General features: G+C 60.3%; 5 protein-coding genes and 5 non-coding genes across 11 annotated transcripts in view; 2 read left to right on the forward strand and 8 right to left on the reverse strand.

Moving 5' to 3' along the window:
* The window catches only part of STKLD1 (serine/threonine kinase like domain containing 1), a 20,725-nt gene extending 17,290 nt beyond the window's left edge, over nucleotides 1–3,435 (reverse strand). Inside the window, exons 1-3 of the mRNA XM_039858803.1 lie at nucleotides 3,420–3,435; nucleotides 2,861–2,952; nucleotides 1,153–1,239 (exon numbers count right to left, since the gene is read on the reverse strand). Of these exons, the coding sequence (XP_039714737.1) occupies nucleotides 1,153–1,239; nucleotides 2,861–2,952; nucleotides 3,420–3,435 (195 nt within the window). The remainder of the gene's footprint in view (nucleotides 1–1,152; nucleotides 1,240–2,860; nucleotides 2,953–3,419) is intronic.
* SURF4 (surfeit 4) lies at nucleotides 3,261–15,506 on the forward strand. 2 transcript variants are annotated; one of them, XM_039858855.1, is made up of 6 exons: nucleotides 3,294–3,481; nucleotides 10,417–10,603; nucleotides 11,284–11,360; nucleotides 11,985–12,028; nucleotides 12,498–12,684; nucleotides 13,191–15,506. In XM_039858855.1, the coding sequence occupies exons 1-6, from the start codon at nucleotides 3,434–3,436 to the stop codon at nucleotides 13,455–13,457; spliced, it is 810 nt and encodes a 269-aa protein (XP_039714789.1). In that variant the 5' UTR covers nucleotides 3,294–3,433; the 3' UTR covers nucleotides 13,458–15,506. The 2 variants fall into 2 exon arrangements, with proteins under 2 accessions (XP_039714790.1, XP_039714789.1); XM_039858856.1 differs by lacking the exon at nucleotides 10,417–10,603 and having other exon boundaries at nucleotides 3,261–3,481.
* A 300-nt stretch (nucleotides 15,507–15,806) lies between these two features.
* Nucleotides 15,807–20,285, reverse strand: SURF2 (surfeit 2). The gene is made up of 6 exons (XM_039858858.1): nucleotides 20,133–20,285; nucleotides 19,887–20,041; nucleotides 19,102–19,205; nucleotides 16,636–16,821; nucleotides 16,319–16,479; nucleotides 15,807–15,925 (listed from the first exon to the last, which is right to left on the reverse strand). The coding sequence occupies exons 1-6, from the start codon at nucleotides 20,208–20,210 to the stop codon at nucleotides 15,839–15,841; spliced, it is 771 nt and encodes a 256-aa protein (XP_039714792.1). The 5' UTR covers nucleotides 20,211–20,285; the 3' UTR covers nucleotides 15,807–15,838.
* SURF1 (SURF1 cytochrome c oxidase assembly factor) lies at nucleotides 20,272–24,318 on the forward strand. The gene is made up of 9 exons (XM_039858854.1): nucleotides 20,272–20,390; nucleotides 20,482–20,533; nucleotides 21,394–21,521; nucleotides 21,601–21,683; nucleotides 22,297–22,482; nucleotides 23,187–23,259; nucleotides 23,351–23,513; nucleotides 23,825–23,906; nucleotides 23,983–24,318. The coding sequence occupies exons 1-9, from the start codon at nucleotides 20,334–20,336 to the stop codon at nucleotides 24,050–24,052; spliced, it is 894 nt and encodes a 297-aa protein (XP_039714788.1). The 5' UTR covers nucleotides 20,272–20,333; the 3' UTR covers nucleotides 24,053–24,318.
* RPL7A (ribosomal protein L7a) lies at nucleotides 24,319–27,655 on the reverse strand. Its single transcript, XM_039858857.1, has 8 exons — nucleotides 27,518–27,655; nucleotides 26,799–26,919; nucleotides 26,109–26,258; nucleotides 25,710–25,850; nucleotides 25,420–25,499; nucleotides 25,005–25,135; nucleotides 24,663–24,732; nucleotides 24,319–24,487 (listed from the first exon to the last, which is right to left on the reverse strand). The coding sequence occupies exons 1-8, from the start codon at nucleotides 27,518–27,520 to the stop codon at nucleotides 24,383–24,385; spliced, it is 801 nt and encodes a 266-aa protein (XP_039714791.1). The 5' UTR covers nucleotides 27,521–27,655; the 3' UTR covers nucleotides 24,319–24,382.
* Nucleotides 24,824–24,890, reverse strand: LOC120599850 (small nucleolar RNA SNORD36). Its single transcript, XR_005652013.1, has one exon. It is a non-coding gene; the product is annotated as a small nucleolar RNA SNORD36 (small nucleolar RNA).
* On the reverse strand, nucleotides 25,203–25,275 carry LOC120599849 (small nucleolar RNA SNORD36). The gene has a single exon (XR_005652012.1). It is a non-coding gene; the product is annotated as a small nucleolar RNA SNORD36 (small nucleolar RNA).
* Nucleotides 25,591–25,666, reverse strand: LOC120599848 (small nucleolar RNA SNORD36). Its single transcript, XR_005652011.1, has one exon. It is a non-coding gene; the product is annotated as a small nucleolar RNA SNORD36 (small nucleolar RNA).
* Nucleotides 26,340–26,414, reverse strand: LOC120599851 (small nucleolar RNA SNORD24). Its single transcript, XR_005652014.1, has one exon. It is a non-coding gene; the product is annotated as a small nucleolar RNA SNORD24 (small nucleolar RNA).
* Nucleotides 27,039–27,111, reverse strand: LOC120599852 (small nucleolar RNA SNORD24). The gene has a single exon (XR_005652015.1). It is a non-coding gene; the product is annotated as a small nucleolar RNA SNORD24 (small nucleolar RNA).
* Nucleotide 27,656: the final 1 nt, after the last annotated feature.

The following is a 27,656-nucleotide window of genomic DNA, read 5'->3' on the forward strand; positions in this document are numbered from 1 at the left end:
GGAGAGGCTGCATTGGGTCAGTTACAGCGCACTGAGCAGGTGCGTGTCCACGCGGCCACCGGAGCCAGGAGAGGGAGCCGTGTCGGTGGCGAAAATAGTGCTCACGGTACACCGAGAGGGAACAAGCACAGTATCAACTGCAGCGCCATTCTCGTGAAAACAAAGGAGTATGCAAACGTTTAGACTGCAAGGGTACACAAGCCCCTTCCTGCACCCCACCTCTGTGTTTCAGAAAGACGGACTGGCTTTTAAAAACACTTCTTGATTGCCCAGAATGCAGTCAGCTGTTCCTCCCAAGGTCCACGGGGCCGTCCCCACAGCCAGCGGGCAATGCAGCAGGAGGCGGGTAAGCTCTCCAAGCCGGGCCATCTCGGGTAGAGATCGCTGAGCTGCCCGCGGCCAGGAGGCCTGGCAGGGCAGAAGGGCTCCTGCGGTGGCCACCGACGAGACTATCTGCCTGCACGGTCAGCCCCGATCCCGTCGTATCCCGGCAATCACTGCGGACCCCGACCGGGTGCTAGGGACGCTTAAGGCTGCTCTCTTCCCCTAGACCCTCGGTGCAACTGGGCCTCCTGGACTTCAACACATGAGGGCTGTCCCCTGCACGTCTGCACCCCGCCCTGCCCTGCCAGCCCTGATGAGGAAGTAGAGGAGGGGCCGAGGGCCTAGTGTCCCGCCCTCAGCCCTGTGTGACGCTGGGCAAGTCCCGGGCCCCCCCAGCCTGTCTTCTCTTTGGTAAAATCGGTGGCCTGAATTCAAATCATCTCGGGAACTGTGTGATGCTGGCTAGTCTGCCGCCTCCCGGAACCTCCCTATCCTTGCCTGGAAAGTAGGGTCATGGCCCCTGCTTTGCTGGGTTGGTGGACGATTAAATGAGAGGACGCCTTGCTGAATGGACAGCAGCTACACACGGTTGTGTTCGCTACCAGCGTGGAAATGAGCATTTCTCCACTGAGATGAGCGTCACCTGTGCAGGGAAGCCCGAGTCGCCTCACGCCACCCCTACGTCTACCCTCGACTGGATGCACCATGTCATTGCTGACAGAGAGGAATCGAGCTGTCGCATCAGAAAGCATTCTCTGACATGGGGATGATGAGCGTGTGTTTGGGGGGAGCCACCTGCACTGGGGTGCCAGAGGCACGACTTCTTACCTGCTTTATCACAAGCTTTACTTTGGTTTTTATCTCCTCCACTACCAGGTTCAACCCCAAGGCCCCAGGATTCAGCTGTTCCAAAATCTACCAGCAAGAAGGAAAGAAGCTTTAGGAAACACACACGTCTTTTCATTCTTCAAAGTACGCCCGGCTCCCAAGCTGCCTCTGGTCCTCTGAACTTCCCTGTGGCTGCGGGCAGAGCACGCATCTCTGCCCTGTTTTGCAGACTTAAGAAATGGCCCAGAAGGCTGAGGAGCCCTTCGAAGGTGGAACCCGAGCCATTCTCTTTGGGGCTGGCTCTGGAGCTCTTCCCATCACCCTGTGCCCCGTCTCCACGCTGCGGCCAGGACTGGCGAGCATCCAAGAGTCGGCAAAGGATTCGTTCACTTTCTCTAGGCCCCCTGTGATCCCAACTTCTGGCACCCGCCTCCAAACTGGGTAACCAAACACGAAAGTCCCTGGTTCATAACTGGTGCGGTCATAGTCTCAGCCGTGCACGTGTCGGGCTCTGCGCCAAGCACGTCACATGGTCGGCACCATTGCCATTTCCACGTCCACATTAGAGGAAATTGGGGCGCAGGGAGCTGGGTCCTTGCCGGACTCTAGAGCCTGTGCGTTGAGCCAAAGCGGCAGAGATGGCCGGCATGCCCTCTGCCGGGGTGATGGGTGAGGACGGACAGTGATATTACATTGATCAGAGAATGGAGGGATGTTGGGGATGGAACTGTGGGTCAAGGGACTCTTGGAGTCCAGAAAAGTTTCAGGACTCTGTAATCCAGTCCCTGTGGGTGGCCTGAATCCTGCTCCGAAAATAATAGGGACAATGCCCCTGAGCAGTTTAAGCTGGTGTAAGAATGCACATGCTTAGGCCTCTTAAGCAGCAAATTAAGCAGTAAAACGCGCCGTCTCAGATCAAGACTTTCCTAAAAAAGTAACATGGCTTTTAAGATCCTCTGGCCGCCAGAAACGCATCTGCTTCTCCACTAGCTGACTCCCTTGTAGTTCTACACACGTGGAAGCCTCACAAAGTGAGAAAAATCTGATTTACAAATTATTTTCAGGTTAATGACATTTTTACAAAGACTGAATCTAACATTTAGTAAAGTTGGCATATCATGTATAGAAGCATTTAATTAAACATTTATTCATCTCTATTTTGCGGCTTTCCTTTTGTGAATTTTTCAGGCACCACACATTTTCACAGGCTCTGGAAAAGGCCCAAGTCCCCTTACCGGAGACAACTGACAGGGTGTTTAAGGAGTAGGGGGCTCCTGATTATGAATTCTGGATGATCTAGGATGTCCCGTCTCCATGGTCCCAAGCCCATGGACCCAAGCCCATGGACCCATGGGTGAGAAGGATGGAGTTGTCTTCCACCCTCAAACACTCAGACAAATGGGGCTGGAGAGTTCTTAACTCTATCATTTTAGAGAGGGGTAAACTGAGGTCCGGAGAGGCAAAGGGCACCCAGGAAGTCACCTTTGGAGATACCCGAGGTCACCCTACGAGCTAGAGGCAGACACTGACCGGAACCTGGGTTCCCTGCCTCCTTAGGGTAGGACCTGGCTCCTGGGCACCTCTCCACGGGTGTGACCGTTAAACCAGCAGAAGGCTGAGTGGTGGCAGGAGGTCCAGGTCCCCGGCTCGCCCTAGACCTTAAGCCCTCATCGCCCACGCCTCCCTGCCAAAGGGCACAACTCGGCACCTGGTATTTTTCCATAATGACTCCCGGCCTCCCTGTCCCGCGTTGGGCGCTGGAGGTGGGCCCCCAGCCTGCGCCTGCGGCCGGACCCTCCACTGAGCATGCTCAGTAGGAGCTGCGTCCGGGAGAGTACCCCATCCCCCACCCTGGGGGCGATCCCCAGGTGTGTCTGCCTGACCCCGTGACCCGCCCTGCCCAAACGGCGTCCGCCGGAGAACCCCGGCGTCCCTCCCGCCTGCGGGCCCGCGGGGCCGAGTCCTAGAAGAGCGCGGTGGGCGGAGCCTCGAGCACAGCGGGCGGGGCGCGGGGGCGGGGCGGGGCCGGCGCGGGGCGGGGCCTGAGAGCGCGGCGGGCGGGGCGGCCGCGAGCGGTGCGCGGCCCCTTTAAGGCGCGGCCGGGGCGGGCCCGGCGGCGCGGCCCCTTTAAGGCTTGGCCTACGTGGCAGCCGCTGGAGCCGCCGCCGAGGAGCGAGGCCGGCCGCCGGGCACTTCCTGTGGAGGCCGCAGCGGGCGCGGGCGCGGGCGCCGACGGGCCGAACGCCGAGCGAGCGAGCGAGTCGAGCCTCCCGCCGCCGCCATGGGCCAGAACGACTTGATGGGCACGGCCGAGGACTTCGCCGACCAGGTGCGGCCTGCGGGCCGGGCGGCCCTCCCGCCCCGGCGCCCCTCCCGCGGAGCCCTCGCCCGGGCCCCCGCCGCCCCCGCCCCGGAGCCGGGCCCCCCTCCCGAGCCCCGCGGGGCCGCCCCCCGGCCTGGGTCGCGCCCTCGGCCCTGCCGATCCCACCCCGGGGATCCCGCCCCCTCCCCCAGCCAGGGCCCTCCCTCCTGGGCTCGTCGCGCACCCCGCCTGGGACACCCCCAAACCCGGCCTCCGGGCCCAGCCTGCCGCTACCCGCCGGGGCTCGGGGTGTGTTCTCGGGCCCTGCTTCGGCCCCCAACCCGGGTGACCTGTTCCCCCAGCCTGGCCTCGGCCTTTCTGAAAGGTGAGAGGCGTGAGTGGCTGCCTCCCCGCCTCCTGTGGGGGGGTTGGGGAGCGTCCCCCCCGCCCCCGTTTCCCAGCTGTTGGGGTGGTCCCTAAACGGTTTTCCTTTTACTGGGAATTCAGGAAGCGGGGCGGGGAACTCTGATCCTGAGCAGGCGCTGGTCAGCCTGGAGACGGGGTCCTGCCCAAGAAAAGTGGGCGCCCTGGTATGCACCCCGACTACAGAAAGCCACGGCACTTTTTATTCCCTCTTTCCCAAATGGGTGGACTCATGGGGTCCCTTTGACCCTGCATTTCCCCTCCCTGGACTCTGCCCTGGGACCGAATTGAATGGGTACCTGTCTGTACACAAGCCTGGGAGGAGGGGAGGCCCTCTTCCTGGGCCTTCTTCCTTCCAGAAGTGTGCAGGTGGCCTGCTGAGTGACAGGGAAGCCCCTGAAACAGGCAGTTGGGTGATAACGGTTCAAAGTGTTAGCAACCAGGACAGACTCAGTCCTGGAAGGGGTCCTGCAGGGTTCCACCCTCTCCTTCAGAAAGGCCGGGCTGGGGTTATTTACTGCACGGCTTACACTCCGAAAAGTACCCTGTTATTTCGTGCCGGCGGGTCCTGGTCTGGACCAGTCACCCTTCTTGGTTCACTTGATGCGTGTGTGGCTTTGCCAGAGTTCAAAGTAGCGAGGTCAAGTTTTTAACTTCAATGGGGTGGAAGCGAGTCATTCTGCTCTGGGGCTGGGCGTCCTGGAAGGCTGTGAGTATGTGTGTGCGTGTGATTTTTTTTTTTTCAACAAGCGAGCGTTTTCTGATCTGTTATCAGTGAACAAGATTTCCCGTTCCTCTCGAGGGATGATCTCTCTCGCGTGGCCTCATAATTGGGTTCTCAGTGTGCCACCTTCCTGTGAGCCAGTGTCTTAAAACCGATTTGGGAGAGGGGACAGGGGGAGTATGGCAACTTGAAGTAGTTTTTCTTAAGGGCATGATGTGTGTTTATAGACAGAGTTTAAAAATTGTATTCCTCACCGAAGCAATTCATATCGAAAGCTCTTGAGAACCAAGTAGGCCTTCGGTTTTTCGGTTTGCATCGACATAGTTTTAGTGACCTATTTTTATTTCTCTAAGTAGCAGCTCCCTAAGAAGGGGGCTCCTTTTAGCCAAGGGGACTGTGAGAGCTACAGACACTTATTCTTCAGCCTGGAAAACCCTGGTTTTGCAAGTGAATTTCATAACCAAACCCAGATAAAACGTCAAGCTGCCAACTACCAAATGATAAACTCCTACGGAAAAAAAGTTCAGCTCTCTTCACAGAGTCCTCCTTTCTTCGCCTTCTGTGCATTTCGTTTTTAATGAATGGAGCAGAATCTTGGACTCGGGAAGGCCAGCACCAAGTGCCCACGGGGAAGGAGGGCGAGGCTGCTGGACGGGTCTGGGGTCCCTCTCCGGCACATGCAGGGGAGAGCACTTTCGTCAAAGGGCGTGCCGCCTAAAAGCCAGGGGGACCGGGCTGTGTCTGTCCGCCAGCGCCTGGGCCCACTTCGGTGGTAGGGGACGTCAGCAGACACCTCTGTGCTCCTTTGTGGGTGACTCGGGGGGCGGGCAGCAGCCCTGGTGCTCGTCGAAACCAGACAGGAGCCTCTTCTGCCACAGGCAGGGTTGGCACAGGAGGAGGACGTGGCAGATAACAGGGTGCAGAGCCAGTCGTGGCTTCCTTTGGACAAATCTGGCCAAGCCGGGGGGGTGTGTTTTTTAACACTTCTCCACGTGGTATTAAAACAAAGCTGCCGATAATGGAGGTGCTGCAGGGCCAGGCCTTTAAAATGGAAGTGCTCTCATTTGAAGACAGGGGGGAAATTCTGAGATGGCCTGTCAGATAATGTGACGTACCCTTTTCTTCTAATCTTGCGTTCAGAAAACATCAGCAAAAATGCAGCGGCAGGATTTGGCCAGAAAGGCAGGGCTGCGGAGATCGGGGCCTGGGGAGGCCCGCGCGCCCTCCGCAGTAGCGACAGTGGCTCTGAGCCCACTGCTCTGAGCCCTCCGCGCGTGTTCCCGTGTCACCCTCCGGACCGTGTGCGGTGGGCCTCAGCGTCTCCGTCTGCAGACGCGGGAGGGAGGCCTGCCGCGGTCGGGCCCCGCACGTGGTGGGCTGAAGTTCTGAGTCCGTGTCTTGGTACCCCAAGGCCGGACGCCTCGGTGCCCCGCCATGCTGTGCCCTCCCCTTGGGGCCCGGAGAGGCGAGGGCACAGGTTAGCAGTCTGGTTCGTTTCTGAGGACGGGCTATTTCCGAGCTGCATCTCTGGCATCAGGCTCCTTGCCCTGGGCAGCCAGGGACAGTGTCCTCCTGCTCCCAGGAGGCCAGGCGCTGGAGAAACCGCCGAGAGTGCTCTCCACGGGAGCTGGGCACCCGGGGGCCCCCTGAGACCAGGTCGGAAGGGCAGAGACTAATGAGCTCAGCGGTCCTGTCAGCTGGCCCTCACTGCCAGCCTGGGAGACGGAACTTCGAGCACAGTTAAACCAGTAAACAGGACGATTAGCACCTAATGGGTTCTGCCTGATGGCTCATCACCCAGGTGACAGGCTGCACGGGGCCTCACTCTCCAGTGCGTCCTTGGTATCTTTACTTGTCCTTTGGCACGACAGAGCCTGTCCTGGGAACTGTTACCCGCAGGCGCGCCCCTCGGCCACTGGTCAAGTGTAGGGTAGCGAGAATGGCCCTGACAGGACACTGACCCGGCATTTACAGCCACACGTTAGGGCTCCGGACTGACGGCTCGCGGACGGCCATCAGGTGTGGTGACTGGTGGGTTCTAAGCATTTCCCTCGTATTCCTCTGCTCCATCACCCCCCGCCCCAAGGGCTTCCATCAGGTCAGGAGTGAAGGCAGAGAGGCACAGACTCCCTTACCTGCTCACCCGACTTAGGCAGGAGGTTCAGGAAGGTCACCCGCCTTTTCCGGTGGAGACACGGGGAGACCGGCAGGTGAGCTGCCGCTGACTTCTGCATGGCTTGTCACTGCTGTCTTACAGTTAGTCTCTTTGTCACGACTGATTTTTAGTAGAGAAAGCTAGGCCATCTCTCCAGCTTAGGGATGGTGGACGTTTCTTCGTGTCCCTCGAGGCGCAGCATGAAGCTGAAGAGCAGCACTCGGGAGACTGGCCGGGGAGTTCCGGGGTCACAGACGTGCGCGTGTGACTCACCGAGCTCCTGCACACACCTGACTCAGCCCGACGTGCGGGAAGGCACCTACCACAGGTTCCAGCTTTCCGAAATGTGTGGGTGTGAGTCGTTCCTCGAGAAGGGCAGCCCCGGTCCTCGGTGGAAGGGACAGCTGACCTGCCTGTCCCCTTTCTCAGCGTTCCCAGCGACCAGGGGTTACAGGCTGCTTTCTCCAGTTCCTTTTGGTCCCGAGCACCACGAGAAGTAGGTGTTCCGTGCCGCGTGGGAGCCACAGGGAGGTGGCCGCGTGGCGTGGTCGCGGCATTCCCAGTGAGGACTCGGGCTGGGTGTAATTACGTTTCTTAAATCTCCTTCAGTCCGCTAAAGTAATAACCCCCGTAAGTAAACCTCAGTTTCCCATATTTCCGAAGCTGCTTGGGCGTCGTCACTGCTTGTGAACCCTGTCATGCTTGATCGTGAGGGTCCCCGACGTTGCTGTACGCGGCCTGGCTGTCACCCCTCGTCCCGCAGGCCCTCCCCGCTCCGCGTGCGCCTCCAGTCGTGTCCGGAGGGTGGGGGCGTGCTCGGCAGGTGGCCCCTGGCCCTCCGGGCCCGTCGTGTGTGCTGGATGCCGGCCTGGCACCGACACCGGTGGGGCTGCCTGGGTGCCTGAGGGGGGCCTCCTCCCTGCTGTCCTGAGTGGACGCTGGCTGCGGGACGCCGTCCAGAACAGCACGGTGTGGGCTCAGCGGCCATTGTGACGAAACGGGGGGTGGGGGGATGAGATCAAAGCGGGGTTGTCTCATCAGCGGTTTTTCCTTCGTGTTCGGCCAGCGGGACAGGGGACCCAAGTGCGTCTGACTTTGGGAATCAGGCGCCTGCTCAGTTCAGGGCACGTGCACCTGGCTTTTCGCATCCTCTTCCCCAGGCAGAGCGGCGTCTGGAAGGCGGGAGTGAGTCACCTGTCTGAAGGGCAGGCGGTCCCGTGCTCTCTAATCGCCTTCACCCAGACACTCGAATTAGAGCGCAGACGCATCCGGGGCTTCTAGACACTGCCCCGCCCCCGCCTCGCGCGTTTGCCCCTCTGGTGAGGACGGCCGGGGGTCTGGGCAGGGAGCAGCCTTCAGCTTCACCTGGGAGGCAAGTCAGGACGCCTCCGATGTCTGTCTCTGTGTCCCTGCGCTGTCTTCTGGGGTTCACCTCCCCACCGTGGCTTGGGTCTGTGAGTCTGCCGAGCCTCTCGGTGCTGCCCCAGGCCTTGACCTCCAGGTGAGGCCTGCGTCGTGGGCGGGGCTTCTCAGCCCTGGCCGAGGGGTGCTTTATCTCTGTGCCCTGAGGCAGAATGGGAGGGTGTGTGGTGTCAGCTGTCCCCAGACCTCCCGATCTGATGCGGGGTGTGTGTTTGCACCCAGTGTACGTGCACCCTGCGTGCGTTCTCTGTGTGAACCCCAGAACTCATATTTGTGGCCTCTTTTAAACGCGACCCTTTCTCCTTCCCCTTCCTCCTGCTTATTAAAAGGTGGACAGAACCGTTAAGCCGGCTGTCCTCACTTTGTGGAAGGCCAGCAGAGGCCCCCAGAGTCACTCGGCTCGTCCGCGGTCACAGTGCTCCGGCCGTTGGGCGTAGGAGCCAGGGCGGCCACGGCTTCAGCCCGAGGTCACCCCCAGCCCTGCTCGGTCGTCTCTCCTCGTGACTTGCGCCAGCATTTCGTGGGAGTCAGGCTGGGCAGGCGAGTGCGGTCGGCCCCTTGGGGCTCGAGCTCAGTAAACTTGAGCATGGACACCTGACTTGCAGCCTCTTCCTCCCTCCCTCCGCCCCCGCCCCAGGTGAGCCAGGCTTCTCTTTGCTGATGAGCCAAAGTTGACAAATCAACGGTTGAACTAAACAGCCAGAAGCTCCCTGACTGCGACTGACAGCTTTAGCAGTTCCTAGGACTTTTAAGCAAGTTTTTGAAATGCCAATAATTAAGAAATGCTCTTATGTTCATCTTCATTTATTCCCATAATATTTAGCCTTAAGAGGGGCCATGACGTAATTTGTCCCTTCGAGGGGACAGTTTCACAGATGCCCTTTAGACTCTTGCTGACATGTCACTCATGTGGGCGGCTCCCCGATCTTTCTCCCAGGCTTGTGCTGTTATCACGTACCACAGGGTTTTTGTCCTTTTGAATCAGAGGCTCGTATGATTTGGTAAGACAAAGTGCACAGGGTACACCTGGATGACATTTGTACCTCGGTTTCTACTTGTGTTTGTCTCTTAATCGTGCCATCATAAATGGCACGACTGGCAGGAGGAAGTTAAAAATGTGTTTCTCCCACTGACATTTGCCAGTGATTTTATACGCTTGAATTTCATAGCTGTTGAAACAGTTGTCCATCCATTCGTTAGCGTGTTCTTAATTTGCTTTGGCCTACGCAGGCTTTTAAAAATATCCCAGAGCTTTCTTCCCATTAGCCATACTGAGTTCACGGGTATATTCACAACTGGGCACACACACAGTTGCCCACGCCCGATCTTGAGCTTTCTCGACGGGAACCCCGTTAAGGACCGGGGCGTGTGCCAGGGTCCTGACTGCACACATGGGCTGGCGCTCCCTCTCACTGCTCTGGAACCTTGGGCTACGTGTAAACACATGCGCTCATTGTTGGCCAGCCCTGAGGCCCTCTAGGCCCGGGACCGTGTCTGTCACCTAAGTGGACTGTTGTCGGGAGTACATGTGGCTGACTTCCGTCTAGAGCAGCTCTGAGCCTTGCTGTCAGGGCTGGGAGGCCGAGGGCTCAGCTGTGACCAGCAGGCTGGGTCCGGTCGCAGCACGGAGTGTCAGGTCAGCACCGCTCTGGGTGAGCCCCCTCCCCACTGGGATGCAGCTTCCTGTTTGGAGAATGAGAGGTGGTTCTTAAGGGGATGGGGGTGATTTTGCTGCCTCCCCCCAAGGGACACGTGGGAGTGTCTGGAGGCGTATTTGGGCTGTCACCGTTGGGAGGGTGCTGTTGGCATCTGGTGAGCAGAGGCCAGGGAAGCTGCTGAACAGCCTTCAGTGCAGGATGCCGTGGGAGAGCCCAGTCCAGCCCCAGGTCATGTGGCCTCCGAGGGCCTGCTCACCGCCATCCAGGGCTTCTCACTCGCCAGTGCCCTTGGGAGTAGAAGCTGTTGTGTCCTGTGGCAGTTCCATGTTTTGCGACCGTGGCTGCCACCGACACGTGTCTGCTGAGATGACAGGTGCTCACAGGAGAGCATCACACCGTCCCCTCGCGGGGTCTGAGCCGACAGCCCCGTGCAGGGTTGTCCGTCTTTGGGTGGTCGCACATCTGGGGCCACAGGGTGTGTTGGGAGCGGATGCGGAGTCCCACGCTCCCGCGCCCAAGAAGCACCTGGCTAGGCTGGGGTGGCCCCGCCACAGCCTCACCAGGCGTCTGTGGCCCCCAGTTCCTCCGAGTCACGAAGCAGTACCTGCCGCACGTGGCGCGCCTCTGCCTGATCAGCACGTTCCTGGAGGACGGCGTCCGCATGTGGTTCCAGTGGGGCGAGCAGCGGGACTACATCGACAGCACCTGGGGCTGCGGCTACCTGCTGGCCTCCTCGTTCGTGCTCCTCAACCTGCTCGGACAGCTCAGTAAGTGGCTCTCTGGCCGATGCCGTGGCCGCAGCACGTGCTGGTCAGACACCCAGAGCTGGCGAGTGACTCCGAGGGTCTCCCGAGACGGTCGTCCGCGCTCACCCACTCCCGTCCAGGGCAGCGCCAGGCCTGGGACTGGTGCGCCGGCCTTTGGGCGTGCCCGTGTCCAGCCCTGGGCTGATCGCTGGGCTTGCTGACGAAATAGGACGCAGCCCGTTTTTAACTGGCCGGAGCGGGAGATGGGGTGACGTGGGTGCTGTGGGCGACGTGGGCAGGCCGGGAGCCAGCGGTCGGAAGGCAGGTGTGCAGACGGGAGAGCGGGCCGGACGCCGCGTGCGTTGGCCAGCACGGGCCTTCTGCTCCTGGCGGCGGCCTTCCTGCCTCGTGCGTGGGGCGGAAGGGGACTTGCACTTTTCAGCCAGTCCTAGCGCCACAGTAGAGCCTCTGGTGGCAGCCGACTGGGGACGGGGCCCGTTCTCTGTAGCCAGGGATCCGCTTTACAGTCCAGTTGACGCGCGTGTGGGGCCCGTGCCTGTGGGCCATTCTCCTACAAGCCGACTTTTCCTGGGGTAAGTCGTTGGGCGGCTGCTGCGCCAGAGGCCGGGCGAGGAGGCCAGGTGCGTGGCGTCTCCTCGCCGGGGACGATGGCCCCTGAGCCTCGCACGACTCCCTTCCAGCTGGCTGCGTCCTGGTGCTGAGCCGGAACTTCGTGCAGCACGCCTGCTTCGGGCTCTTCGGGATCATAGCGCTGCAGGTGAGCGGGGCGGTGGGGTCTCGCTCGCTTCTCCGTGCCTGGCTGGAGCAGAGCGTCTGAAAGGGGCCTTTGTGAGGTTTGAGCATGGCTCCCCCTCAGCCCTGCGTGTGTCTCTGCTCGGAACTCCTTTGTGCTCTGAGAAATGGCTCTGGAGAGCCGGCCAGCCAGCGGGACGGCCCAGCAGGGCTGGCGAGGCTGGCGCCCCCGAGCAGGTGCTGGCTCTGGGTACCCACCTTCTGCCACGTCCCGAGTTTCCTCTGACAAGGGGAGAGATGACGAGGTCGGCTGCAGCCAGCGCTGTTCTGCAGCTACCGGCTTCCCCCATAAGGAACGGCACCTCGCTGTTCAGACGCTTTGAGCACGTGGCTTCTTAATCGAGAGCATGTCTCAGCGCTGCCGTGCTCTCCAGCACACTCGGGCACAGCTCCGGTGGACCAGGTCCAGGGGCCACCGGCACTCTGACAAACGCTGAGCCTGACGGCTGGCCTTGGAGCTGGCCTGGGCGTCCTAAAACGGTTTTGTGTAGCTTATATTCGAAAAATTGCCAAATGCTATTAATTCTGCAGAAATAGGAGCCTGTTTGAAAATGCTGAGACTCAAGTTTCTCTGTCCTTGTCCCCGCAGACGATTGCCTACAGCATTCTCTGGGACTTGAAGTTTTTGATGAGGTGCGTGCATCCGGTCGGCGGGCGGCCGGCTTTCCTCCCTCGCCGACTTCGCACTGTAACTGTCGGCGGGAGAAACTTCTTGGGGTCCAGACCGTGCTTCTGGGACTCTGGTGGAGGGTGGCAAAGCCTTTGGGAGCCCTCCTGGAGCCCTAGAACACAAATGCGAATGAGGGCATCTCTCCTGACCCCGAATTTCACGAGGGGGGTGTCCGAGTGGAAACACACTTGATCACAGGGCCCCAGCTGGTTCCTAGGGAGGCAGAGGCCAGGGCTGTGCTCCGGGCATGTCCGGTGGCCCGTCATCGTCTGGTGGCACAGATGCGTCTTCAGTCGCAGGCGGCCTCCGTAGGTGGAACTCACGTCTGTGGTCCCGTGGCCTCGGGCTGGCCTCGGTCCCCCTTGCCCGGTCTGGTGGCGCTCTGGATCCTTGCTGAGCCCTGGTGACCAGCCCCGCGTTTCTGTCCCTCAGGAACCTGGCCCTGGGAGGGGGCTTGCTGCTGCTCTTGGCGGAGTCCCGTTCTGAGGGGAAGAGCATGTTTGCGGGCGTCCCCACCATGCGCGAGAGCTCCCCCAAGCAGTACATGCAGCTGGGGGGCCGGGTCCTGCTGGTGCTGATGTTCATGACCCTCCTGCACTTCGACGCCAGCTTCTTCTCGGTAAGGACCGCTGCCGGCCCGGCGGGCCCGGTCCCCGCTCCCCTGGCGTGTGCCTCGCAGAGCCGAGGGGCTCGAAGGAAGCCCCGCTTTTGATCCTCCTAAGAGAAACAAAACCGGTCAGGCTCTGGTGTGCCACGAAGCTGCCTGTGGCACAAGCGAGGTCCGGAGCCGCCCTTGCTGGAGGGGCTGGTGCCGCTTCACAGGCCCCGTCTCGGGCCCCTTGCCTCTCGCTCCTCTGTCGCGTAACCGCTGGTGCCAGGGCGTGGGGGTGCCGTTCAGGCTCCTTCCTCGCCTCTGGGAGCTTAGAGAGCATGTCCTTGCGGCTGAGCGGGCGCCGGCTCCGGGCCCATGGCACCCATGTTCGTCCCTGTCTGTAGCACGGTCCCCGGCCGTTAGCGGGCGTCTCTCGGCACACGCCTCACTGGCACCGCTGCTGGAGTGACACGGGCCTGGCTCTCAAACCGGGTGCCCCCTGAGTCTCTCTGTCTCACCTGCCGCCCCTGCAGATTCTCCAGAACATGGTGGGCACGGCCCTGATGATCTTAGTGGCCATCGGCTTTAAAACCAAGCTGGCTGCCTTGACTCTCGTCGTCTGGCTGTTTGCCATCAACGTGTATTTCAACGCCTTCTGGACCATTCCCGTCTACAAGCCCATGCACGACTTCCTCAAGTACGACTTCTTCCAGACCATGTCGGTGATCGGAGGCCTGCTCCTGGTGGTGGCTCTGGGCCCCGGGGGCGTCTCCATGGACGAGAAGAAGAAAGAGTGGTAACGGCCCCTTCCCCGCCTGGCGAAGACCCGTGGCCATCGAGGACTGGTTCGGGGCGCATCCGACAAAACTGCCAGCATTTCTGTACCCTCCTCCCCTCCCTCCCTCGGTAAAGGCACAGATGTTTTGAGAACTTTATTTGCAGACACATGAAATTTGATGGCTAGATCTGCTCTGCGCCCACCACCTGGGAGCTGAGCGTTCGGAGCTGGCCGGCCGGTAGCCCCTTCCCCCCTTGGCGGGAGTGGCTGGGTTGGCTGTGGCCTCTTCGTCCTTTTTGTCTTTTTTGGGTGGGGGGGGCTCCAGGCTGTACTGTGAGCAGATACATCTGTGTATCATTTGAAGCAGTCTCCCTCTTATTTTTTTAAAGTTTGTTTTCAGCTAAAACTACTACACGATTTGCGATGGCCCCGCCCAACGTCACTCTAACTCTCTGGTTGAAAATCACATCGGTGGCTTCCCAGTGGTTCTGCCCTGCGTTGTACACTTTATGGGGACAGTGAAAACACCTAGGAAAACCCCAGCCCCAAAGAATGAGGCAGGATTAGAAGAGTTGACGGTTCTGGTAAAAGACGCTGATGACTCAGAAAATCGACCCGGACTGGCGCACGATTTTTTATGGGGTCACACGGGGAACTTAGGTGACTCAAGGTGGGGATGGAGATTCTAGAAGTCTTTGGGGAAGCAGCCCGGAGCCTGCAGGGACCTGCATGTCCACCTGGGCCTGGCGGCACGTCTGTAAGGTGGCCCTGGCCGCTCCCGAGTGGCTGGCTTGGGAGGGGCAGGGCCGTGACAGCGCCGGCTCACAGACCAGTTACCTCACACGCGGCCTCACGCGGCCTCGGCCGGGACCGCGGGCAGAGCTCGCCCTGGCCGGTCGCCGGCCGGGCTTTCTTTGGCCTGACGGACGGTCCCAGGCTGTGCAGCCACGACGTACGTTTTCACGAGGCTGTTGCCCACTCAGATCACCTGTCTGCTATGCTGAATGCAGCCCAAATCCTTTTTAGTTGTGATGATGCCTTACGGATCGGGTCTGACTCCTGTCACGTGCTCTAACGTTGCCTTACGCTGCATTTTTCTCGGGGGGCGTGAGTGCTCGTTGCCACCCTCCGCTCGTCCTCACTGTAGTGAAGGCCACTGGGGCAGTCGGAACATCTCTGCGCGTCCCGTTGTCCCCCCGAGCTCTGCGGGGCAGACCGACTTGGCCAAGCTGACCAGACTCGGGACCTGGAGGCCCTTCAGCCTGGCCTCGGAGCTTCTTTCCTCCGGTCATCGGCCCGGTGTGCAAGCCTGAGGGCCGTCCCAGTCTCCGTGTTCACCCTCCAGACCAGAGCCAGGGGTAGTTAGGTGGGGAGCCCCCACGCCTCAGCCAGCCACGTGGGCCGGGGAGGCTGCCTTTTGTCCCCCAGTTCTCTTAGACCTATGCCTGGCTCTGTAGCTTGGCCCTGCCTAATCCCAGGGGAATGAGGATGCACCTGTCACCACCCCACCTGTGTCCCAGCCACAGCTGCGGCTCATCCCTTGTTAGAGGGGCAGTGGCTAAAGGAGGGTGTTTCTACTCTCCCACTTAGGATCACCGCATGGAGGGTGGTTCTTTGCCTCAGCCTGGGCCAGCTGGCCTCCTGGCCCACACCCTGTCCCTGCCCACACAGCATGACACCCCGTCGAATGGCGCCGCCAGCCAGGCTGGTCTCTGTGGCAGTTTCTGGCAGGGTAAGGGTCCTCAGCACTGTGTGTGGGAACCTTTGTTGGTTTGTGAGCCCAGGAGGCCAAGGGGTGCGGTCGCCCCTGGTCATCTTCAATGCCGAGGTCGTTCCCGCGTCCCAGGCTCCAAGTGGGCTAGTGCTTGGGCCTGGGGCAGATGCTTTGGTCGGGAGGGGTGGAAAGTAGGATCTACCAGTTGGTTTTGGCAAAACGATTTCTGAAAAATTTTTTGCTTTTTGTGGGAAATAGGTATAAATCTCATTTTATGCTGTATTTTATATCCTAGTTGTGTTTCAGAACGTTCTGATTTTTGGAAACACATAAAAATAAATAATGGCATTTGTTGTACAGAGTGTGACCCTCTGGTGCTGTCCGGTCGGGTGGGACCTGCCGGGGCCCCAGGTGCCACAGTGAGCAGACGGACCCTCAGGGCTTCGCTGAGGACCCTCGGAAGCCACGTCCAGATGGTTCTTCCCTCAGGGTCCAAATGCGTCCTGGGTGCAGGAGGACGGGACCGTGACATCTGTGGGACAGAGCCCCACCCTTGCCCTCAGGGACAGCATGGATGGAGAAAAGCTGGGGACGCCCCGCAGTTTGGGGGGCAGCTGGGGGAGGACCTGGGGCGACACACCCGGAGGAGTCTCGAAAGGCTTTCAAGACGCGTGTTCCCCAGCAACGCTTTATTCACCCAGCTGCTTGGAAGAGCGGAAGCGCTTAGGTTTGCAGTGGCGACCTTTGAACTTCTTCTGTGATGAGCCCAACTGCTTCTGTTCGGGAACAGAATCCTGATCAGCTCCAGGGCACAGTGCCGGGTAGGCCTCCCCGCCCCCCAGCTTCGGTGCTGCTGCCACAGGCTCCTGACCGGCAGCACTCGGAATTCCCAAAGCAAAGGGGATGAACCGCCTGGCCCCGCCCCGCAGAAGGCGGAGGTGGCGTCCGGCCCCGCCCCGCCCTCCAGAGAGCTGAGCCTCTGCCTGGCTGTCATCCCCGAGGCCGGGGGTCTTGAACCTGGTCCGTGGGGCCCAGTTCCCTGCGGATGGGGAAGCAGCCCCCACCTCCACGGGAGTAGCCCCGGCCCCGGGCCTATCTGCGGAAAGAGCTCTTTCTGACACCTGAAGCAGCTGAAAACCGAAACGAAAGGCCTCGGCGGCCCCGCTCACCTTGCCGCGCTTGACGGCCGGCTCCCGCTCCACTTCGCTCTCCTTGTCCCCAGAGCCCTGTTCTCGGTCACGCCTTGGTTTCCCGTCCTCATCTGTCAGCGGGTCGTTGGTGCTGTCCCTGTGCTCAGCCCCTCCCAGGTCCGTTCTGGCGGTCAGCTCAGCTGGAAGGAACAGAGGGCCCGGCCGTGTCCCGTTACATTGACCGCCTGTGTGGGGCTCGGGGCTGAGCGGGGGGGTGGACAGGCCAGACCCATTTGCTGCGGACGGACAGGACAGCTGTGCCAACAGGACTGGGAGGGGGGCGCATTCCCACTTACCTGGGTACAGGTCTGTCATGCTGTCACTGTCGCTCAGGACTGCGGCGTCACCATCGCTGGACTCGGGTTCCCAGAAGGCTGCCCTCGGGTGAGGTGGTCCGTCACCATCCACCTGGTCTGCCCTCCTCCGCTTGTGCAGGAGGCAGGTGGGCACGAACTCCACACCCTGCTTCTGACACTCCTCGTCTGGGGAACAGGCCAGCTGTTCTGTGTCGCCCCTGCCTCCCGGCCCCATGCGCCACCCCCCCCAAGTACAGACCAGTGCCACCAGCTCAGTTCCTACCAGGACAAGAGGGAGGCCAGGGGGTGGGCGTGCGGTGAGGGGCAGCCAGGGGCAGGCCCACTGGCCTGAGCACTTGCCTCCAGCCCCAGCCCGGCTCCAGGAAGCAGCGGCTGCCAGGGCACGGAGCAGGCACGGGGCTCAAGCGCAGCTTGGCCTGGAAGCCATGCCAGCCTGTCGCCAGGAGACTGAGGCCCCATCTCAGGCAGGGGAGGGTGGCACCTGGCCTTTGCTGACCCTTGGCCGGGGACAGAGAAGCAGGAATGAGGCTTCCATAGGAGGACCTCGCTGGAGTCACAGTGTCCCCTCCTGCACCGAGGACTGTCCCATCTCCCGCCATCATCGCTCATGGGGTGGACGAGCCCCGCTGGGCCCTGGCCTCGGAGGTCACTGCCCACTTCCAACCACCTCCAGAGCCCTGTACCCTGCTTCTTCTGACTCCCACTCCGTGGCCCCACAGCGGCCTTGTCACCACCGGAACCCACACGTGGCGTCTCCCGTTGCTGGCATGCTGACACCAAAGTGGCTTCACTGCCTCATCCTGTCCCAGCCCCGTGGTCCAGCGCTGTAATTACTCTCGCTCACAGGGAAGCTAGCGCAGCCTCATCGCCCCCTCCCCGGCTCTGAGCAGCTGCACATGACCAGAAAGTCCAGGCCCAGGCTCCGCCCCTGTGCCGGCCTGCAGGGGCCCGAAACAGGGTGGACGGAGCATCCATTTCTGCCTTCAGGTGGCGACAGGGCCTCACTTCTTCACCAGGAAACGGTGAAGACTTGGGACCTGCTGTCCTCACCTCGCATCATCAAACCCACCCGACGGCCCCACCTGGCCCTTCCCAGCCTCACTGGGCCGCGGTCCACTGCTCTACTCCAGCCTGGCTATCCTCACTGTGCCGGTCAGCTACCTTTGTCCAACTTCAAGGTCACTTCTGCCTCATCTTCCCTTTGGTAACAGTTGGTAAGAGCCCGTTCCTCCTTGAACCTCCTCTCTGCCTGACACTACTCCACCTGGGCCCTCCTCCCCTTCCTGAGGTCCTCTGTGCGCAGGCCCCGCCCCGTCCATTCTCATCTGGCTCCCTGGATGCACATGCCACCTGTCAGTGATCTGCGTCATCTGCGTACCAGTCCATGTTTTCAACAGCTACCCTGACACAACTCTGATTTAAAATGTTCACATTTTACTTTCAAATTTTCAGGAAAGCTTATCATCCAGAGTGCTCCTAACTGCGTGCCATCCGTCACCTACTGGGTCTCAGGCCAGGACCTCGGGACTCGGTGGATGTGTTTCTCTCCTTCATCTAGCAGGTCTAGCTACAAAACAGGTAAGAGCTGCCCACACGGGTCCATCGTCCCTGCCAACACCTGTGACCCGGCTGATTACCCCAGCCACCGCCATCCTCACCTGGATGACTGCACAGCCCCCGAGTATCCCCTCGTCCACTCCTTCCCACCCCTCCCCTTCTCCTCAGGGAACAGTGATGCTGAGACACAGATGGGTCAGGCCGGTCCCCGCTTTAACCCTTTCGATGCGTCCTCACTGCACGTTCTCCTGACCAGGCCTCTGGGAGCCTCTGCGGCCTCGTCTCCACCCACCTCTCTAACGCCAGAGCGCAAGGGGTCACAGCGAGGGCACGTCCCTTAGAACCTCCCTCGGCCAAGCGTGTGTCTGCCTCAGACCTCGCAAGGACCCTGTCCGCTCCCTGGAGCACTCCCCCAACTCCGCATGTCCCCCGAGCATCGGCCGAATTGAAGCCCTCAGGGGGCCTTTCCCAGGCCTGGGGCAGGCCCTCCTGGCTCCCTCGGCACCCGTGACAGCAGGTGCTCCAGTAACGCTTCATTGTAACGTCGATGCGATATCGCAGGAAAGAAACGCATTTATGTCAATTAGCCGATGGTAAAATTGGTTTCACCACGGGTCATTTTGCTTCAAGTCGCAGAACCTATCGACGACGTGAAATGAGGACGTACTGCGCTGCGGAGCCTGCTTCCTGCTTTCCGCCTGTCTCTACCACTGTCCCTCTGTGCCACTGTCACTGTGCCAGGCCCAGCGCCGGTGCATCCACCCAGGATCGCTAAAGAATGACTGACAGGCACTTATGCTCTCTAGGGGGGGGCTCATCCTGGGGAAGGGCAGGCACACCCCCAAATACCCGTGACTTTGGGCAGGCTGGGTCCCCAAGGCCACTCACATTTACGCAGCGCTTTCTGGTACCGCCGGCCCTGCGTGTGCCGCAGCACGTGCTCCGGGGCTTTGTTGATGTGCCTCAGGGTGAGTTTGCAGAAGAGCTGGCGCCTGCGGGGCAAGGGGACCGGTGTGCAAGGATCCCGACCTGCGCCCTCTAGCGGGCGGTGTCGGAATCGCCAGATGCTGGGGTGGGAGCCGGCGGGGGGCCTACGATGCGGCCTGGGCATCAGGAGTCTCAACCGCGCCGAGCAGTTCTACTCTGCCAGAGGACAAGAAGCACGGATCGGGACAGACGGTGGCCTGGCCCGCCCCCAGGTGCCTGATGTGAAAATGTGTGCACGACAGCCCGGCGAGGTCCTGGACTTGTCAGCGTTGGGCTGTTTCTATCAACCATACTCTCTCAGCTCAATCAAAGCTCTCCTCGAAAGTGACGAAGGGAAATGGACCTCGTTCGGAACCTCAGTGACAAAGCACGGGCGCTGCCAATGCTCTATGAAGCAGACAGAGCCAGGTGACATACCTCTCGTTTACAAAAGAGGAACCAAGCTCAGCAGAAACGGGTCTCACCTGGGACCCCAGGTGACTCAGAGCTCCAGGACTCCCACCCGCATCTCAGGTCTCCTAAGCCCTGGGGAAGGTGGCTGCGGAGAACCGCCCCGCGCAAGAGGCGCGCTCGCCCGTGGGGAGGGGGGATTGGCGCCCACCGCCCGGGGGCGGCCGGACTCGGGCCGGAACCGAACCCCACCCCCCGGGCCCCCTCGCGGTGCCAGGCCGGCGCCGCCCACGTACGGGTTCTTGGTGCTGGGCACGATGTGCGGCTCGAACGCGGCGTAGTCGAAGGCCGGGGAGGCGCCGGCCAGCCGCCGGTACTTCTTGCCGCTTGTGTAGACCTGGAGCTCGGGCAGGCGACACGGCAGTTCGTGGCCCGTCAGAACGCACCTCACCTGCGGGCGGGAGGGTGGGACGGTCAGGGGGGACTCGCGGGGCGGGATGACGGGGGTCCCGGGAGCAGCCAGGGGTTCCCGCCCCGCGGACCTTGCCGGTACCGGGCTCCAGCCGCAGGCTCGGGTGCTCGCGCAGGAAGGCGCTCACGTCCGCCGGCGGCTCGTCCATGGCGGGCCAGGCCGCGGCGCCGGAAGCTGGGGTTCGCTCGAACCACGTGGGGCTGGGCTCGGGGCGGGGCTTGGCGGCGACCCGGAAGCAGACGCCTCCGGGTCGCGGCCTCAGCGGCGGGCGATGGCAGCGGCCGCGCGATGGCTGGGACGCCTGCTGCGCGCGGCGGGTGCGGGGCCGGTGAGCGGGGCGGGGCCGGGACGCGGGGCGCCGGGCGGGGGTCCCGCGCCCCCGACCGGCATTGCTCAGACAGCCCCTGGCCCCTCCGCAGGTCCCAGCTGGCGCCGTCAGGAGGCGCGTCCTTGGGGCTCCCTCGCGCGCAGGTGAGGACTCGTCCGGGAAAAGCCGCCGTGTCCTCCACGGTGCAGGGGCTCGTGCGCGTGCAGATGAGCTCTGATCGCCTTTATCACACCCAGCGCCTCTTAAAGGAGCCTCGACTGCGTGCAGGGCCGTCCCAGGGCTGCCTGCTGTCGCATTGCCGTATCGCACACGCGGCGGGAGACGTTAAGCAACACCCTGACGTCTCGTCCGCCTAAGGAGGGCCAGCCTAAGATGGAAACCCAGGTGGCGGGGTCCTAAAGGAAAGCGCATCCAGTCGGTTCGCGCGGTGCCTGCGGGCTGGAGCAGAGGCCATACGCTGTGAGCCCAGCGCCGTGCACCCACGAAGGGTGCTTTGGTAGCCTGCCCTGGCCTGCTTTTCACCTTCCCCAGGCCCGCGATGCTGTCACTTGATAGGATGCACCGTCTGAGAGCTTACGTGTGCTGTCTGCGTACATTGTTCTATGTTTTTAAGGTTGAGCAGTGAAGAGGCAGCTGTTAAGCCCCCTTAGACAGTAATTCTGTAAACCTGAGCTTCTGTCACGTTTCTCTCAAGGCACAGTGGCCGGTGCTCGTGCATCTCAGCGTCCCCCTGCGTCGAAGGCATGGGGTGGTCACGTGGATTTCCCCGGGGTCAAGTTGCTGGCAGAGCCAGCACCGAGCCCTAGCATTCAGTAAACACCCACTGAGTGCCGTGTTCCAGGCCCTGGGCTGGGAGCCGGGGGACACCGGTGCTGCTAGCTGGCTCCTGACGGCAGGTCACCGTCTTCACTCCTGTGCGTGCTCTCAGGCAGCACTGGTGGGTCCTCTCGAGGCATCCGTTCTGGGGCTTCTGAGCCCACCCCGGTGTGGTAAAACTTCCTAGGGTTGGCCTGGACGCCAAGCAGGCGTGACAGTCCCGCAGCGGAAGCATCTGCCGTGAGAGAAGACTCCTTTCTTCAGTGGTTCCTGCTTCTCATCCCTGTGACTGCCTTTGGCTTGGGGACATGGCAGGTAAAGACTGGCCCTAGCTCTTGGGGCGCCGAGCTCTCGACTCTGCTGCCATCTGCGTGGGCTTAGTCCGTTTCCACAGGTCCAGCGTCGGAAGTGGAAGCTGAAGCTGATCGCAGAGCTGGAGTCCAGAGTCATGGCCGAGCCTGTCCCTCTGCCGGCAGAGTGAGTGTGGGTCTGCCGGCCTGGGGCTGGTCTCGCTGGGGGTCACAGTGGAGCCTGGCCCTCAGATGGGAGCCCTCGAGATCGTTGGTCCTGCTGGGTTTCCTGGTACCCCGCCGCCCTTGGGAAGCTGCCTGTGGCCCTGGGCTTCACCGTTTTCAGGACCAGTGTACCTGAGGGAGCCCCCAGTGCCGATGGCCCCCTTAGACAGTAATTCTTAGCTGACAGGTGAAGCAGGCAATGTCACGTCTTGAAGTGACAGTGGCATTTTGAAACAGTGCCCTGAAACGATGCTAGTGCCCTTCCCTCATTTCAAAGCAGTGTCCTGGAGGGACAGCTCTAGTCAGCAAAGCTTTCCGTCAGGGGAGCAAGCGGGGTGCTCGCAGGGGGCGTGTCGGCCTCCACATTTAAGCAAGTTCACACGGGTGCTCACTTCTTTTGAAAATGTGGACCGTGTGGCATCAAAGGACACTTCCCCTTTGGCGGGCACTCGCTCCCTGCGCCTCCTGCTTGCCATGTGGTCTTGGGGTTTGCAGCCCCGTGCGAGGGCGTCTTCCGGCCAGACCCGCGAGCCTGGCTGCGCCTCGACTCCTCCCCTTGCCCCTTTCCCATGTAGCCCAATGGAACTGAAAAATCTGGAGTACAGGCCGGTGAAGGTCAGGGGGCACTTCGACCACTCCAAGGAGCTGTACATGATGCCACGGACCATGGTGGACCCGGCCCGGGAGGCCCGGGAGGCCGGCCAGCCCTCAGTCCAGAGCGGTGCCCACGTCATCACCCCCTTCCACTGCACTGACCTGGGGTGAGCAGGACTCGCTGGGCGCTGAGCGGCCTGCACATGCAGACGGGGCACTGACTTGCACCTTTCCTTCGCAGCCCGTCTTGGGAAGACCCTGGGGACTCCAAATACCCAGAAGGGTTCAGTTCTTCGAAGAGTTTGAAATTTGTAACTGATGTCATTAAGCAAATTAACTTTTTAGCATGATGACCAGGTGGCGAGAGCAGGGAACTCCCAGCTAAATTGATAGGGGGTCAAGTCAGGAAAGACACCCCGAGGCACTAAGTGGGCCAGACCTGGAGTCCAGGGAAAGGGGGTGTGCCCGGAGGGGTGCTGCGCTTCCGGTGTCTGCACCGACCCCCTGGGGCCCTTGTCAACATTTCCTGCTTTTAGGTCTGGGGTGGGCCCCACTGTGCCCCTGGTGGCTCCCTGGCTAGGAGAGACTGGGGGCAGGGACATGAGGCAGTTGCTCCAATAAGTGGTTCAAGGGGTCTGAACTCCAGCCCTGGCTGAGGTCACTGGCTGCCCGTCGCAGTGGGCGGGCACAAGGTGGAGGTGGGGGCTAACCTTCCAGGGATAGGAGGCACCCCACAGCTGGTCCCAAGTCCCCCTGTGAACCCTTCCCACACGTCATTCGTGGGTGCGAGGCCCGCCTGTTCATGGTGGTCTTTACCTAAAACCCCTTCCCCACCTGAAATGGCTTGCTTGGCTTGCCTTCATTCCTGTAGAATCACCATCCTGGTAAATAGAGGGTTTGTCCCGAGGAAGAAAGTGAACCCTGACACGAGGCAGAAAGGCCAGGTACGGGGCATGGACTCGTCCCTCAGGTGAGCAGGGCTCAGGGAGGCGGGACCCGTCCCCATGTGGGCCCCAAAGAGCATCTTCCCTTCAGGTGGAGGGAGAAGTGGACCTGGTCGGGATGGTGAGGTTGACGGAGACCAGGAAGCCCTTTGTTCCTGAGAACAACCCAGAACAGAACCACTGGCATTACCGGGACCTGGAGGCCATGGCCAAGCTCACAGGCGCCGAGCCCATCTTAATTGATGCCGACTTCAGTATGTCATGCCCAGCCCCGCCCAGCCCAGCCCCAAGCAGCCTTAGTAAATGCCAAGGCTCACCTTCCTCACAACCCTGGGCATCTAGTTGCTTCCATCCTAGCATTGGAGGAGGAGCGACAGTTCTAGCAAGTCTGGGAGGGGGCAAAGGCTAGAGGCATGGCTGGTTATGCATCAGAGGTCCTACTGAAGTGACAGCTCTGGGGAAGGGCTGAGAAGGCTCCAAGTTAACAGGTGACCAAGTAGCTGCAGAGACACAGTACCAAGCAGCTGGTACTGTGAGACCAGGGACACAACTCACGTCTCCGCAGAGAGCACAGTCCCTGGAGGACCCATTGGAGGGCAAACCAGGGTGACCCTGAGGAATGAGCACATGCAGTACATCATCACCTGGTGAGTCCCCGTCTGCAGCCGCTCCCCACCGCCCCCATCAGAACCTGTTCACTGTTCACTTTATTTTAACCCCAAGGTATGGACTCTGTGCGGCCACATCGTACCTGTGGTTTAAGAAATTCCTACGGCGGACCCCTGGCACGTGACAAGATTAGCTGCAACCACTGGGTACGCGTATACACACATCGCCACGCGTGCTGTGCCTTTCCACCCGAGTGAACTCGCTAACTAGTTGATCGGAAAATCTCGGGGTTCAGAGTCAGTCCACATGTGACTGAGCAGTTTGAGGTAACACAGCAACGTACACGCTAGGTCTGAGCCCCCGCCCTGTGGAGAGTAAGGGCCCTGGTTTGAAAATGTACTCGCCACCACCCCAAACTTACTGACAATAAAGCAAGTTGCCAACCCCAAATGTGCCATCGACAGTGGCTGAAAGAATTTTTATTACTTTTATGTACAGAACACGTGGCAGTGTCTCAGCCCAGTTTGGTGGCCAGTTCTTTCGCCTTAGCCTTTTCCAGCTTGGCGATGCGGGCCACCGACTTTGGGCCCAGGACGTTGCCTCCCCAGTGACGGCGAATCTGCAACGACAAGAGCAGCAGTGAGTGGCCTGTCGCTCTCTGAGGTTCTCAGAGTCAGTTCATGCTACTGTTTGGTCGGTCCGAGCTGATCCCCAAACACAACTTCTCAGATTGAGCCAGTCCGATAACGGCCTGACTCACCCGAGACGCTGTACCGTCTAGGGCTGCTGCTTACCTCGTCGTATCTGTCGTTGTAATTGGTCCGGATAGCTTCCACCAGCTTAGCCAGCGCTCCCTTGTCTTCCCTATCAAGGCAGAGGGGAGATGTGGGGTCAGACTCCTGGGGTGCTCTCCAGAGAACAAGAACGACTTCCTTTTTGGCTCCAAAACAAGCCTTTTGCCTCAGTTACAGTATGACCACACAGTTTATTCAGGTGAAGAAATTCATAACCATCATGGGCAAAGGTGCAGGTAAACATGGTCTTTAGAGTAAAATCCTAAGGGATGAAGTGAACAGGGGATGGGGGAGGTGTCCCCTCCTGATTCTTGGGAAGTTTGGGCCATGCTGAGTACTCACGAGTTGACTTGCGTGAAGGCAACGGTGGTACAGGTCTTCCTGTGGACCAGGCGCCCCAGCCGGGCCTTCCCCTTGATGATGCAGTAGGGCACCCCCATCTTCCGGCACAGGGCAGGCAGGAAGACGACCAGCTGGAAGACAGCGCTAGCTCAGACTATTTTGCCCGGAAGCAATGATGTAAAGGCTAGTTTGGTGGCAATTGCTCAGGGTTAAAAAGCTCATGTACTTACACTTCAAAGTTTAATTCAGTGAAAAATTCACATCATTGCAAGAGCCACAAGTTGGATCCCTTGTCAGTACTGTCCTCAAATGAAAAGCTGTCACCCCACTTTAGCCTCTCAACTTTACCCTCCAAGTACCGACACAGACCCAATCGGAGGTCAGCAGTCAACGCTAAAAAGCAAGTCAAACCTACCTCGATGGGATCCACGTCATGCGCAATCACGACCAGCTGGGCCTTCTTGTTCTCCACCAGAGTGGTGACGGTATTGACGCCTAGAACACACGACCAGTCTGCATGAGCACTTGGGGGCCCAAGGGCGGGTGGGGCTGCTCTGTTCACAAAGGGTCTACAGTGGGCCTGGCTACGGCTCAGGGTTAAAAAGCTCGAGTTTTGACTCTTCACAGGGATTCCAGGTGAAGAAATTCATGCATCACTGCCAACGGCCTGCCCCACTGCTCATCTTTAAGGAAGGGGCCACTTACCTGCTCGAAGGACAGGTGGCCTCTTGGTGGGGACATCCCCTTTGCCGGCGGCCTTTTTCTCAGCCCGAGCCAACAACCTCTGCTTCTTCTCTTGCTTCGTCTCCGGCCTGTACTTGTGGGCCAGCTTCAGCAGCTGAGTAGCTGGGAAAATAATCGTTAGTTTAGGTTTGTAACTAAGTTCTAATTTTCTCACTTAACAAGTGTTAGATCACTGTCCTGAACACCAATTGTGCTTCAAAAAATCTTGGGCCACGTACATGACCTCAATTACACCACCTTTTATGTTCTAGGAGCTAAACAAACCTAAATTTTAATCCAGTACTGCCAAAAACAAGACAAAAACCGTGTCCTTACCCAGAAGTCCCTTCCCCGTGCTGGCTTTACGACACAGAACCTCACCTGTTTGGCGGTCCAAAGCCTGGGTGAACTGGTTAATCGCAGGAGGCACTTTCAGGCGCTTATACAGAATAGCCCTTTGCCGCTGCAGCCGAATGTAGCGGGGCCATTTGACAAAGCGGGTGAGGTCCCTTTTGGGCTGGATGTCCTGTCCTGAGAAGTAAAGGGCAACGCTTGAATGAGGCTCAAACTCCTTGTCAAGTTCATAACTGAGGCCACGCGGAAGGGTGTAGGTGCATCAGCGATCTTGGTGGTTCCAAGTGTCATCACCGTCTTTCAGATAGCAAATATTCTTTTACATCATCTGCACAAACACCTGCCGCCACAGGGGAGGCCCGCGACACCTGTCCCCAGCCAACAAGCAGGCGAGGCGCACACCAGCCTGCGGTCAGCATGCTGCTCTGGGAGAGCTGGTCTCCCGACGGCCAAACTGAACCCCCAAGGCCGGCATGACTGAGCAGAGTGCCCAGGCGTGCTGGGATGCTGAGGAGGCGGCCATGAACCCAGTAACTCCACTGCCCCCCACTCGAGGGGAGAACTGAACTCAGTTTACAGCCAGAAAGTGGTCAATAGGGTTCCAATCCAGGCAGCCCGCACTCCAAACCCAGTGAAACCTGCTAACACGCAACGTAGCTTTCTGTCCCATAAACTACCATTTGTCACGCAGAACTGAACCGTTTTCATTCAACTTACCAATACCAAAATTCTTGGGTCTTTTCTCAAACAGGGGATTTACCACCTTCTTGGCCTCCTGCTTCTTCACGACAGCAGGGGCCGGGGCCACCTTCTTCCCCTTAGCCTTCTTTCCCTTAGGCTGTGGAGAGAGAAAACCCAGTGAACCCGCCACCTCCTCCTCCACTAGTTTCTCCGGAGAACGGTGGGGCTCGGGCCGCCTCCCTGATGACAAAGGCGGCCGGCGACGCCCGCTGCTCGCGCATCAGCGATCTTGGTGGCTAAGTATGTCCGCACCGTCACTCAGATAGCAAATCTTCTCACATCATCTGCACGAGCCTTGAGGGCCACGTTACTCCGCGGCGCTGCCGCGGTGACCCCCGCCCCAGGGAGACACGCCCCTGGAGTCCGGCTCCAGAAGCAGCAAAGGGGGACCCGAACCCCTCGCCGAAGGCCCCCAGGCAGGCTCCCAGGACCGCGAGGGGCCCCCGGGGCGCTTGAGCGCCTCGGCCGCCATCTGCTGCACGCCCCGCATTGCGGCGCTGCGACCCCCGGATCCTCCTCCCGCCCCCGCCCGGTCCCCGGGGAGTCTAGCCCGACCCAATGCCCCCGTGCCGGCCCTCTCGGGGCTCTCCTCCCTCCAGGCGGTAAAGGGGCCCCCGTGCGGCCGCGCCCCGAGAAGGATGGCAGCGGATTTTCGCGAACGCAGCGCTGGCAACGCGAATAGCGAAGCTACTCACCATCTTGGGCGGCGGGAGGCAAGAGAAAGGAAAGGGAATTGTGGGAAATATGTATGCGACCTCGGAGATCGCGACAACTGGAGCCTGCGCGGGATTTCAGATTTAAAGCGACAGGACTCCTTTCTCGGGCCTCCGGCGG

The sequence above is a fragment of the Pteropus medius genome, unplaced genomic scaffold (assembly GCF_902729225.1).
Source record: "Pteropus medius unplaced genomic scaffold, Ma_sr-lr_union100, whole genome shotgun sequence".
Taxonomy (NCBI): domain Eukaryota; kingdom Metazoa; phylum Chordata; class Mammalia; order Chiroptera; family Pteropodidae; genus Pteropus; species Pteropus medius.